Source organism: Labeo rohita, chromosome 12 (assembly GCF_022985175.1).
Source record: "Labeo rohita strain BAU-BD-2019 chromosome 12, IGBB_LRoh.1.0, whole genome shotgun sequence".
In the NCBI taxonomy this organism is placed as follows: domain Eukaryota; kingdom Metazoa; phylum Chordata; class Actinopteri; order Cypriniformes; family Cyprinidae; genus Labeo; species Labeo rohita.
The window spans coordinates 1,277,358-1,291,798 of NC_066880.1; the positions used below are offsets into that span (position 1 = coordinate 1,277,358).

General features: G+C 32.9%; 1 protein-coding gene across 4 annotated transcripts in view; it reads left to right on the forward strand.

The window, feature by feature from the left end:
- Positions 1–14,441, forward strand: part of LOC127174312 (A disintegrin and metalloproteinase with thrombospondin motifs 14) — a 70,521-nt gene that overhangs the window by 46,639 nt on the left and 9,441 nt on the right. For all 4 annotated transcript variants that reach the window (XM_051124692.1, XM_051124693.1, XM_051124694.1 and 1 more), the window contains 8 exons: positions 5,449–5,554; positions 9,065–9,208; positions 9,526–9,658; positions 9,842–9,955; positions 11,362–11,510; positions 11,585–11,757; positions 13,568–13,701; positions 13,801–13,924. In XM_051124692.1, coding sequence (XP_050980649.1) covers positions 5,449–5,554; positions 9,065–9,208; positions 9,526–9,658; positions 9,842–9,955; positions 11,362–11,510; positions 11,585–11,757; positions 13,568–13,701; positions 13,801–13,924 — 1,077 coding nt within the window. The remainder of the gene's footprint in view (positions 1–5,448; positions 5,555–9,064; positions 9,209–9,525; positions 9,659–9,841; positions 9,956–11,361; positions 11,511–11,584; positions 11,758–13,567; positions 13,702–13,800; positions 13,925–14,441) is intronic.

Below are 14,441 nucleotides of genomic sequence, written 5' to 3' on the forward strand. Positions count from 1 at the left end.
AATACGTTTGTTTTTTTATTTTAAATTTGATTTCAATATTATATTTTACTAATGTTATTATGTTTTAACAATTTTGTTGCACGTTTTTGACTTTTTTATTAGTTTTTGATTTTAAATACATCTATAAAGCTTTTATTAATTTTAAAATATATTTTTTATTTTTTTATTATTATTATCATTATATATATATATATTTTTTTTTTTTTAAATTATTAAATTATGACTTGCTTAATATAAAGCAGCATCAAAAACTTTCATTGTTCTTCTAGGTGTGTAAATATGTTTTTGTTAATATTTTGCATTCATTTCATTTTCATATTTCCTTATTTCATTTAGTTTTTACTTTAAGTTTTAATAATTTTGTTGTGTGTTTTTGTCTGTTTTATTATTTTTTTTATTTTTAGTTTATTTTATTTAAAATATGCCTATTTAACTTGTATTCATTTTTACTTATTAGTTTTAGCGTATTTAGTTTGAGTTATTTTAGTACTTTAAGTTAAACTAAATGAAAATGAGACATGTTGTTTTGGCAGCCAGTTGAAGTTAAACAAAAAAAAGTTTCTTAACATTTGTTTTGGAAAACTAAGGTTAATAAATGTCAACACGGGTCTCTGTAGTGTAAATTAAAATGAAATGTCAAATATTGCAGTACAGCAAGCTTAAAATACAGCAGCACCAAAATATACCTCCGTCTTTCTTCTAAGTGTGTAAATGTCATTGCATTAGATGCCGCTTAACTGTTCTTCATGATTGTTGAATTCTGTGTTTGGTGTTTTGTTGTTTTCAATAAATGTAGAGAATCACATTAACACGATGCAATAGCCACAAACAAACACGAAACTGCCTGTCTTAAACACTGCCAACAAATGTTCTTTATGCTTATAAATGATGCTTCTTTCTTTACACTAAATGACTCTTGATTTAATATCTTGTTCTACTGCAGTGACATTCACACGTTTTTTCCTGATTGTCCTGCGTTTGACTCTCACTCACAGTCGTGCTCGTGTCAGTCAGTCTTTTTGAAGTTTCGGGACTCGTTTCTGATGGATGTGTGTTTAGGTTTCGTGATCCTTGTGTGATTTTTAAAGACAGTCAGTAATACCTGTTTTGTGTTTCGCACGTCTGCCGTTGCTACGCCACGGCCTCTGTTGTGCCCATAACATCGCAATGGGCACGTCGCACACCGCTCGAACGGCAACCTTTTACCCCGAGGGCAAACATCACACTCCCGTCCCAAGCTTAAACCCTCATTCAGGGCCCAAATATAGACACATGCTTACAGTACCGCTCATGACTGAAGGTGTTTGGGAAACGGCCGGTAACTAAAGCCTGATGTTGGTGTGGATCTCCGAATGAAGTCAAGCAGTAACTGGAAGGCCCTGATTCAGCAGTTCCTGTTATTAACAGCAGTAGTGATTTGGAATGACGTGGTTTGGAAAAGGATCAGGGGAACTTGTTTTATAGCTGTCAAATCTTTGTTCTTTTTTAATAAAGTGTCAGTGACAGGAGGCGTTTCACCTTCAGATGTTGCTTATCCGCCTCAAGGCATCAAACTAAATTTGATATTTATAAAATATTTATTTTATATGCGTTTTTCCCGCCATTCTGAAAAATGTCTGAATGTTTAATGTATAAAACCACGATTTGCTGTGTTTGATTTATTTTTGAGCAATAAACATTTTAGATTAAGACCCGCCTCGAGGTCCTTTGCCGATCCTGTTTCCCTCTCTTCTCCCAGTATTTTCCTGTCAGCTCTCCACTGTCCACTCGCATTAAAGCTATGAAAAGCCCATAAATATAACTTAAAAAAAAAAGGTTAAGTTTTCTTGTTTGGGAGTAAATGTTTTGTAATATTTTTATGTAATGTGCAAAATCAGATAATTCCATATTTAACAATTTCAAAAATCACGTTTTTTTCATTGTGCATTCCATCTCAATCAAACTGCAGTGGGGTTATTTTGACACATAACAAATTATGTGTTAAATTATAAATTATTTTATTATGTTATAAATTATTTAAAAACATGTTTGCATATTTAAAACATATTTAATAAAAAACCTGATTTTTGAAAATTTTAAATAAAGCAAATAAAGTATGAGGCATACTCAAACTTTTATTTTGTATGCAATTAATCGCGATAAATTGTTTGGCAGCCCTAAGATAGATAGATAGATAGATAAAATAATAAAAAAGTAAAACATTTTTACAAATGTATATATATACACTACCGTTCAAAAGTTTGGGGTCAGTACATTTTTAGTGTTTCTTTTTTATTTTAAGAAATTAATACTTCTATTCACCAAGGATGTATTAAGTTAATAATTAAAAGTTTATTAAAGGTTAATAATAAATAATTTACATTGTTATGACATATTTATATTTTGAATAAACACTGTACTTTTTAAACTTGTTATTCATGAAAGAATCCTGAAAAAAAATCACAGGTTCCAAAAAATATTTGGCAGCACAACTGTTGATATTATCCAACATTGATCATTCTAATAATAAATCCGCATATTAGAATGATTTCTGAAGGATCATGTGACACTTAAGACTGGAGTAACAGCTGATAAAAATTCAGCTTTTCATCACAGGAATAAATTCTATTTTAAAGTATGTTAAAATAAAAAACATTATTTTATACTGTAAAAACATTTTGCAATATTACTGTTTTTTTTCTATATTTTTAATCAAATAAATGCAGCCTTGATGAGCATAAGAGACTTCTTTAAAGACTATTACAAGTCTTACTGACCCCAAACTTTTGAACGGTAGTGTATATATACAAATATATTTGTATAATATAATAAAATATATCTAATTATAACTATTTTAATATTTTCTTATAATAAATACTAATTTGTAAGTCGAATGGGATCAAAGCATCTGCTAAATAATTAAATGTATGTATTATAGAATATTACTTATTGATAAATATTTTCATACGTATCTAAAAATATGAAAAACTATGGAAACTATGGAATGTAATATTTAAGCATTTATTGTTGTTTATATGTATATGAATATAATAAACTATATATATATTATGTTCTTCATGATTCTATACATATAAACAATAATAAATAATTGGATATTATATATATATATATACGCAAACACACACACACTACACTGTTCTTTGTGATATCATATGATTTTACACCTTTTTTCCCTCTTTCTTTTTTACAATTACTTTGCATTGAATGGTTGAGCTTGACAAATGCAGGCAACACTTGGAAAATAAATATTTACTTGTCTTCCTGACATGCTGTAGAGCAAACATGTTGAGAAACCATCTTCATGTGGCGGCGCTTTAATCTCAGTCACGATATCCTGGATTAATGCCATCTAATACCCTTTGATTACAGCACTGCTGTCGCTTGACAACGCAACGCTTTTCCAGAGCAATGCAAAGCTGCATTCACCTGGAGGACATTTATCTGTGGACAGATAAACGGCTCGGCTAGCAGCTTGATTTCTTATGCAAACCTTCGCTGGCTAAATACATGTTTGATTTTGTTGTTGTTGTTCTGGTTATGTAAAAAATCAAACAAAATCCACATGGCTGCTGGGCAGCTGGAATATCACTAGTATGACAAGTGATCAAATGATGCTGGATGGCCCCGTTATTACTGATGCTTTAACAACAGGCTTCATAAGCTTCACATAATCTGCATCTTCTGCTTTTCACCTGCATGCCAAAGACTGTCGGTGATTTCAATAGCATGAGCGTTTCATTTAAAAGAACCCAGACTGGCTTTAACCTCTGGAGCGGCTCAGCTAAACTAAAGCTCTAGCACTGCACATCTCTTGATCGAGTGTCGGTCTCTGTCTGTGTTGTGCTTTTGTGGTGTTTGTGTGTTGTTTGAACACTATGTCTTGTTAAACGTGGCTAATAGTTGTGTGGGAATGATCGCGAAAGCTTTTTGGGTAGCGGCTGCTTGCGCGCTTCTGTGTATGTGGAAGCAATAGTGGAGAACTTGTGAAAATCTGAACTAAGTTGTGCTTATAGGAAAAAAGTGGTGTAGTAATTTTCACTCCAAAAATTGGCAGTAAATTTCAAAAATACTTGTAAAAGTAAAATTATCTAAAAGTAACATTGAGGTAAACATGAAATGTTATTTTCTTTCAAAACAAACTCCAGTAATCTTTTAAATAAGTTTGTATCAAATTGCACCAGTGTTAATATTTAGTTTTTATTTTGATTAAACTATTTTATTTCTAGTTTATAATGGTGAATGAACTGTACACTACCATTCAAGTTTGGGGACAGTAAGATTTTTATACTTTTATAACCTTTTTTTTAACCTTTTAACTGTGAAGTTTACTTCACTATATTGCAATTAAATCCTATTCTAATCATGACAAACTGTACCGTTGGAAAGATCTAAGACTTCTAAATAATATTTTATCACTGTTTTTTGTTATGTAGGATCAGTAATAGATTAATTTATAACAAGTGTGCACCTCAAAAATCTACATAATAAAAGAAGTTTTGAGCTTTGTCACCAAAAGTCTATTTTTGTTGCCTTTTTCTCTATCATGTTTTAGATATTATCATAAATTATATATCAATTTAAAGTTTAAAATGTTAAAATAAATCATTTGAAAGCCATTTTAAAATCTGACAGTGCATTACCATCAAAATAGTACTTCAAAATCATATTAGAAAATGTATTTATTCATGAATTTTAACAAATTAAGTTTGGATAGTGCACTTTCACGTCTGTGTTCAAAAATGGGGGTGTCAGTAAAGACATTTATAATGTCACAAAAGATTTCTATTTCAAATAAATGCTGTTCTTTTAAACTTTCTGTTTATCTGAGAATCCAAAAAAATAAAATGCATCACTGTTTCTACAAAAATATTGTGCAGAAAAACTATTTTTAATATTGGTATTAATCAGAAATGTTTCTTGATCAGCAAATCAGCATATTAGAATGATTTCTGAAGTATCATGTGACACTGGAGTAATGATGCTGAAAATTCAGCTTTGAACATGGGAATAAATTATATTTTACTTTATATTCACATTGAAAACAGCTGTTTTGAATTGCAATAATATTTCACAATTTTAAAGTATTTTTATCAAACAAATGCAGCCTTGGTGAGCAATAAGAGACTTTTGAATGGTAGTGTATGTTTTTAATAAACAGCATCTCACTTGGTTTTGAAACAGAGCAGCATAGCACAAAAAACATCATTTTCAAAAAGTCATATTTAAAGTTCAGAATTGCCATTGTGGAACAGTGAAGTGTCAAAAAAGTAAAGTTGGGTGTCCACGTTATGTGTGTACTTTGATGTGTTTGATTTGACGGTGACCCGCGGCTCTTGAACTGCAAGGAATCTTAGACTTTCCAAATGAATCTCACCTGGCTCTGATCTGACTTCTCGAATGTCCCGCATTCCAGTTCATCATCGTTTCCCTTTGATCTCTGTCGCCCAGGTTACGCCCCGGTAACGGGCATGTGCCACCCGCTGCGGAGCTGCACGCTCAACCACGAAGACGGCTTTTCCTCTGCCTTTGTGGTGGCGCACGAAACCGGACACGTGTAAGTTTACATCTGCATTTAACTCCCGATTGTTAACATGCTATAAGTATTTAGGATCGTGTAGGTAAAGCACAGCACGTTGGCATGCATTTCCAGTAATTACGGCTGCCTTTTCAAAATGATCATGTCTACAAGATGTAATTAGCAGCAATGCTTTGAGACTTTGTGAGCTGGGGGCGTGTCATTCAACATGCAAATTTGTATTGGCTGTAATTAAATTATTGTTCACCCAAAACTGACAGTTTGCAGAAAATGTGCTCACCCTCAGTTTATCCAACATGGAAATCAGTTTGTTTCTTCATCAGATTTGGAGAAATGTGTCATTCCATCACTTGCTCACAAATGGATGTGAATGGGTGCCGTCAGAATGAGAGTCCAAACAGCTGATAAAAACATCACAAGTAATCCACACCACTCTAGTCCATCAATTAATGTCTTGAGAAGCCAAAAGCTGTATGTTTGTAAGAAACAAATCCATCATTAAGACGTTTTGTCTTCATACAGTCACTTACGACCAAAATATGAGTCCATAATCCATAATAAAGCTTCCTCCAGTGAAAAAAGTCAATCTATATTTCTCTCCTGATTCAAACCAGACAATTTTTTCACCGGAGGAAGCATTGTTATGGATTATGGACTTTAGTTTTATCAGATTTTAAAAACATCTTGATAAACTGCTAGACTGGAGTGGTGTGGATTATTGTGATGTTTTAGCAGCTGTTTGGACATTCTGACAGCACCCATTGCAAGTGATGGAATGACACATTTCTCTAAATCTGATGAGCAGACAAACTCCTCTACATCTTGGATGGCCTGGGGATGAGGAAATTTCCAGCAAATGTTTATTTTAGGGTGAACTGTTGTGAAATGTTGATTGCACAATTTAATTTGCATGCATTTTGTCGACTGTTCATGAATAATGGCGATAAAGCGCTGCCAGGAAAAAGCTACTCATTTAGGCAGTTTATGAGAAATCATTCAGTGTGGCGGCATGAGAATGATAAAATACATAAAGCATCTGTTATATGCATGAAAAGCAGAAAGAAATATGAAATTGCTCAGCGTGTCCATTGCATTATGATCAAAATTAGTTGAATGGACATGGTAATTTCAACCCATAAGTAGGAACATCCCTGAAGGACATGGACGTGGCTGCTCAATAGCGCCCCTTGTAGGACAGAGCTCTGCCATGATAAAGATGCTCCTTTTGCCATTTTGCAAGATGTTTTATGTTTTCGGGTTCATCCCATGTCTTAAGTAACTCCTTTCGCCGGTTTAAAGGACAGACATGAATCATCTGCTGTTCCTCACTGTGGTCTGTTTCCTCATAATGTGATTCATCAGCGATGACTGCAGATTTAGTGTTTGTTGTGTCTCTATGAACACTGACAACAGTCACATGAGCTGGAAGCTCTTGTTTCACAGCAAATTCACGATGTCAGCAGAATCCGGTCCATCTCGCTCGTGACTCTACATGCCGAAAAGATCTGTTTATAGTTAGATGTTCCTACACTGCTGGGAATGTTGAGAAGCTGCTTTAAGACTGACTTTATATAGTTTAAAGTGGTTAAAGTCACATAAACACTGTATGCCATCTACTTCACTTTTATAATCTGAAGTATTTCTAAATGAAGTCAGATACTGAATTAACAGAACTGAACAGTAGGTTCAGACCTGATGAATTGATTGCATGGTGAAAAGTGTCTCTGTATGACTCATGGTTAAAAAATAAGAGGTAAGCAGAAAAGTCATTTCATTAATATCACTAAACTTTGATGCACAGTAAATGAAGATCAAAACAAGCACTCTTTTTTTTTTTTTAATAATGTGCACGAATGAATCATTTTTAATAAGACCGGTAACACTATTTAGAACAGTAACAACTTTATAAATCTGTTACTATTAGAATATAAATACACTGTTCAACATTTTTTTTTTTTTCATTTTAAATTTAGTTTATTTAAAATATAAATATTTTTAGGATGCATTCGGTTGATTAAAAATGACAATAAAGGTGTTTATAATGTTACAAAACATCTTTTTGAAATGAATTGTTCTTTTGAACTTTATGTTCATCAACGCATTTTATAATCAGCATATTAGAATGATTTTTGAAGGATCATGTGACACTGAAGGCTGGAGTAATGATGTTAAAAATTCAGCTTTGCATCACTGGAATAAATTGTATTTTACAATATTTTTACGTAGAAAACAATTATTTTACATTGTAATAATATTTCACAATAAATACTGTATTTGTAATCCAATAAATGCAACCTTGGTGAGCAGAAGACAAATGTTTTTGAAAATCTTAACCAACTTTAAGTCTATTACTATTAGAATATATATATATATATATATATACACTATTGTTCAAAATGTATTTTTACATTTTAAATGTATTTTAATTTATTTGAAATATAAATTTATTTGCATTTTTTTAGGATGCATTCAATTGATTAAAAATGACAGTTTATAATGTTACAAAATATATCTATTTAAAATTGTTCTTTTGAACTTTGTTCATCAACGCATTTTATAATCAGCATATTAGAATGATTTTTGAAGGATCATGTGACACTGAAGGCTGGAGTAATGATGTTAAAAATTCAGCTTTGCATCACTGGAATAAATTATATTTTACAATATTTTTACACAGAAAACAATTATTTTACATTGCAATAATATTTCACAATAAATACTGTTTTTACTGTATTTGTAATCCAATAAATGCAACCTTGGTGAGCAGAAGACAAATGTTTTTAAAAATCTTAACCAACTTTAAATCTATTACTATTAGAATATATATATATATATATATATACACACACTATTGTTCAAAATGTATTTTTACATTTTAAATATATTTTAATTTATTTGAAATGTAAATTTATTTGCATTTTTTTAGGATGCATTCAGTTGATTAAAAATGACAGTAAGGATGTTTATAATGCTACAAAACATATATATTTAAAATTGTTCTTTTGAACTTTGTTCATCAACGCATTTTATAATCATCATATTAGAATTATTTCTGAAGGATCATGTGACTGGAGTAATGGAGTAATGCTGCTGAAAATTCAGCTTTGCATCACTGGAATGAATTACATTTTACATAATTTTCACACAGAAAACAGTTATTTTAAATGGTAATAATATTTCACAATAAATACTGTTTTTACTGTATTTTTAATCCAATAAATGCAGCCTTGGTGAGCAGAAGAAAAATGTTTTTAAAAATCGTACCCAACTTTTCAATGGTAGCGTAATTTAAATGACAGCATTTGATTTGATCACAAATAAATGCTAAAAACAACTAATAAAATAATTTGAAAACATAGTAATAAACAACTCATAACTATTACACTACAAAAAAGCTGCACAGGAAAGAATCAGTGAGTCATTATATAGTCTAAATGAACCAATTCACTAAAATGAATCTTCCCAACATTACAGTACACCCTGTTTGATTAAACTGACACTGTTTGCTGATTGTGTTGATTGTTTCAGGCTGGGAATGGAGCATGACGGCCAGGGGAACCGTTGCTCAGATGAGACCAGTATGGGCAGCATCATGGCTCCGCTGGTCCAGGCCGCATTTCACCGCTACCACTGGTCCCGCTGCAGCAAACAGGAGCTCAACCGATACCTCCAGTAAGACGCTAGTAGAGAGTGAAAACGACTAGCATTATCTCTCCAGAGAGAAAGAAATGACAGTAATGCCTTTAAATCTGACGCTGTGAACATTTACAGATGCTCATGTTGTTATTTTGTTTTCCAAAGAAGAAAGTCAACTCTTATTAGAGCCACTATTAGAGACACTAATATTAAAGTGTTTAATTGAACAATGGCCATTGATATTTAAATCTCTTAATTGAACAATAGCCATTGTCATAATCTCTTAATCAAGACAGAATTAATATTTTTTTCAATGAAGTTGATCAGTGTTGGCACCGCTTTATTTCTTTCAGCTCGTATGATTGTCTCCTGGATGATCCGTTTGAGCTGAAATGGCCCAAACTCACAGAGCTTCCAGGGATAAACTACTCCATGGATGAGCAGTGCCGCTTTGATTTCGGTGTGGGGTATAAGATGTGCACCGCCGTAAGTCCTCAAGAATCTTTCTACGTTTATATTTAGCTCTGGTTTTGTAAATATAGACTGAAGCTTGACCAGTTTACAACAAGATGGGCAACATTAGCTTGTATATTGTGCATCTGCAGAGCCAAATCAAGACAAACAAATTCCTTTTGGATGCAGTATGATTCTGAGTTTGTCTTCCTCCAGTTCCGTACATATGACCCGTGTAAGCAGCTGTGGTGCAGCCATCCTGACAATCAGTACTTCTGTAAGACCAAGAAGGGCCCGCCGGTTGATGGGACGGAGTGTGCGCCAGGAAAGGTGAGACTGGAGTGATTCTTGTCAACACGATCAAACAATTGAATGAGATTGGTATATCACATCACCTTTACACAACCTTTACTATACACACAACCTTGAGAAAAAGCTTGTATGTTTAGTTGGCGCAAGAACAAACTGACCTGCTTTGGAGAAATCAGCTTTTGGAAAATGTCAAACAACAGATTCTTTGACAACCAGCTATTTGTACTTGGAGCAAAACCAACCATCATCTAAATCCGTAAATTACTTCGTTACTCTGGCGTGTTTACAAGCGTCAGACTTTCATCTGTGACTACTGATCATATTTTCATTTGACAATTGTTGCTTAGAACAAAAGCAACTAATGTTTAATCTCATAATAGATCAATATTTAATCTCTTACTTGAATAATAACCACTAATATTTGATCTCTTAATTGAACAGTAGCCACTGATATTTTAATTCCTTAACTGAACAACAGCCAGTGCTATTTCAATCTCATAATTGAACAAGAGCCATTAATATTTAATTTCATAATTGAACAGTAGCTATTTATATTTTCATTTCATAATTGAACAATATTGATATTCAATTTCTTAATTGAACAACAGCCATTTATATTTTGATTTCATAATTGAACAGTAGCATTGATATTTTAATCTCAAAATTGAACAGTACACTGTAAAAAACAATTTGTTGAGTCAACTTAAAATAATTTGTAACCTGGCTGCCTTAAAATTTTAAGTTCAGGTTTATTCAACTTGAAATGTTAAATTATACTAAGTGACAGCTTAAATATTTGAGTTGAATCAACTTAAAATTTTAAGGCAGCTGGGTTACTTACCCATCTGTTAAGTTTAGCAAACACAAAAATACAAGTTGTTACTTAGTACAACTTAACATTTCAAGTTGACTAAACTTATTTTAGTTGACTGAACTTAAAATGTTAAGGCAGCAGGGTAACAAATTATTTTAAGCTGACTCAACAAATTGTGTTTTTTATTTTTTACACTGTAGCCACTGATATTTTAATTACGTAATTGAACAATATTGATATTTAATTCAATAATTAAACAATAGCATTGATATTTTAATATTATAATTGAACAATAGGCATTAATATTTAACTTCTTCATTGAACAATCGCATTGATTTTTTTAATCTCATAATTGAACAACAGCCATTGATATTTAATTTCATATTTGAACAATAGCTATTGATATTTTCATTTCATAATTGAACAATATTGATATGTCATTTCTTAAATGAACAATAGCATTGATATTTTTTAAGTTTAACTGAACAATAGCACTGATATATTCATCTCTTATATGGGTACTAGTATAGTTAAATGTTCAGGACACAGTGTTCAGGTACAGTAATAGTTGTGGGTTAGTGATACTAGTGAATTTGTGTGTTTGTTGCAGTGGTGTTTTAAAGGCCACTGCATCTGGCGGTCGTCTTATGAGCCCTACGGTCACGACGGAGGCTGGAGTTCATGGGGGAAGTTCGGCTCGTGCTCTCGTACCTGCGGAGGAGGCGTTCGATCCCGCAGCCGCCAGTGCAACAACCCTGTGTGAGTTACAAACCTGTTTACACCTGCTCATACGTGAAACGGCTCTGTGATTCATTTCTTTTCTGTCTCTGCAGTCCTGCATATGGAGGTCGTGATTGTCCAGGTTCGACACTCGATTATCAAGTCTGTAACACAGAGGACTGCCCCGGCCCGTATGAGGACTTCAGAGCGCAGCAGTGCGTCCAGCGGAGCAACAAATACCACAATAATATCAAACACACATGGCTCCCATATGAACACCCTGATGGTGAGAGAAGCTCTGCTAAATTCATTTTTTTCACTTTATATATTAATACATTCATATATGAAGTGTTTATATTAATATATTTATATTTGCATTCTGGAATTGATTTCCTGGAACAGGGATTCCCAAACATTTTTGACACCTGAATATCTTGAAATAATTTAAATAAGCCAATATTGTGACAACACATTGTAAACTCATTGTAAAATATTTAAATATTCTAAAATAAAATTGCAGTTACATTGTAATTATTCAGTTATTTAATATTAAAATAGTATAATTTTCAATATTTAATATTATTCAAATATTAAAATTTTAAGTCTAATTAAAAAAAAAATTAAAGTCTTTCTTTAGGCTTTTATTTTAATAGTATTTTTATTATTATTTATTCTAGTTTCACATTTTCATGATTGAATTGATTATCAACTTCTCCTGTATTCACAAACCACAGTTTGGAAATCCTATTCTGGAGAACTTTTAATTTATTTGTATAACCTTAACAAAATATGAAGTATGTTGCTTGTTTATGACCTATATACTTTTTTGCTAAACAGAATTTTATAAAATACCTCCACCAATTAAAAGTTTGGGGCTAATAACATTTGTTTTTAAGAATAGGACATTAAAGACTTTTATAATATTACAAAATATTTTTATTTATTAAAATTATAAATTATTAATTATCTTTAAATATATAAATTAATTCTATAAATGCTGTTCTTCTGAACTTCCTATTCACCTGTGAATTCTGAAAAATAAAATGTATCACAGTTTCCACAAAAATATCGGGTAGCACAATTTTGTTCGACATTAATAATAATCAGAAATGTTTCTTGAGCAGAAAATCTGCGTATTAGAATGATTTCTGAAGGATCATGTGACACTGAAGACACTGAAGAGTAATGATGCTGAAAATTCAGCTTTGACGACAGAAATAAATTACAATTAAAATATATTCACATAGAAAACAGCTATTTTAAATTCTAATATATTTTTTTAATTTTTACTGTATTTTTGGCCAAATAAATGCAGCCTTGGTGAGATTTAAGAGACTTTTTTTTGTTTAAAACAACTTACTGACCCTAAACATTTAAATGCACATGTAAAAATGTAACAAAAACAAATCTGTTTCTCTCTGGTGTTATTTTTGAAAATATCTGGGGTATTTCTGTCACTTTTGTTGCCTGGTTCATTTCTGCCTCTGATGCCCAGTGAATTCAGTCTCTGAAAGAGCACAGCACTCACTGTGACCCTGAAACAGCTGAATTCACCGCTTACACTAGACGCTGAGTGGGACGCGGGAACACAATGTTCCTGGCAGAAACCGGATAGAGAAAATAAGGAACCTGTGAGAAAGACATTCTGAGAAGCAGAGAGACATGAAGAGAAAAACGCTCTATACATCCATATATAGAGCAAAGGCATTAATTAACATCACGTCTTGCTGAGCAACACAGCTGAGGCTCATTGTGCTTTTCTTTATCATAATCTGTGCGTGAGTTGGTGTGAGTCACGGCTCACCTTGAGAGACATTTCTCTTTTCTACATCTCTCATCTGCATTGCATGAGCTGTGAACTCTTGACAGCAAGTAGATGGTCATTTAGCAGACACTTTTATTCACAGCGGGACTTTAATTACAGAGGCAGACCCTATGAAATGACTTCGTTCTGTTAGTTCATGCCTGCAGCTCATCTGTACATTTGCAGTCGCTGTTATGTAATCTGAAGACTGTTGGCCTTTATATTAAAAGGACTGTTTTTATAGTCTTCAAGAGCGAGATGTTGATGTCTGGTGTCTGTTTGTGTATTTCAGAGGCTCATAAGTGCGAGTTAAGCTGCCGCTCTAAAGAGACAGGTGAAATCGTCTTTATGAACCAGGTGATGCATGATGGGACGCGCTGCAGTTATACGGATCCGTTCAGCGTCTGCGCTCGAGGAGAGTGTCTGGTGAGAATCATATCATGCACATGAACGCGGTACTAAGATCTGACCTGTTTCTATTAAGAGTGAATGATTGAATCCCTCCTGTCTGTCTCTTTTGATCAGCACGTCGGCTGCGATAAGGAGGTTGGATCGTACAAACAGGAGGATAAATGCGGCGTCTGCGAGGGAGACAATTCACACTGCCGAACCGTCAAACTCACGCTCGCCAAAACCCCGAAGAAGACAGGTACAAACTCACATGGAGAGCAAACACATTCAGCTGGCCTCCGGACAAACACTGGAGATCAGACAAACCTGACGAAACCACGTTTTATTATTTACAACAGTAGCGTTTATTTCAATCTTTCTCCTTGGCCTAAAAAACACACACATGCCTTGGGACAAACACAAGTTTAATTTATAGTTCAGTTCACTTACTTTCTTTTTCTTTTTGTTTGAAACCCCTGAGCTCATGTTCAGCTCCTGCTGAAAAATATAAAGTGTTTCAATGTGAAGTACAAAGAGTTTTATTTTACTACAGTAAAACAAGATTGTCTGTGTTCAGAATAGCGTACTACCACAAAACCAGTCATAAGGGTCAATTTTTTTAAAACTGAGATTCATACTTCATCTAAAAAGCTGAATAAATAAGTACAATACAATATAGTACAACTATATTTGGCTGAGATACAACTATTTGAAAATCTGGAATCTGAGGATGCAAAAAAAAGCTAAATATTGGGAAAATCACCTTTAAAGTTGTC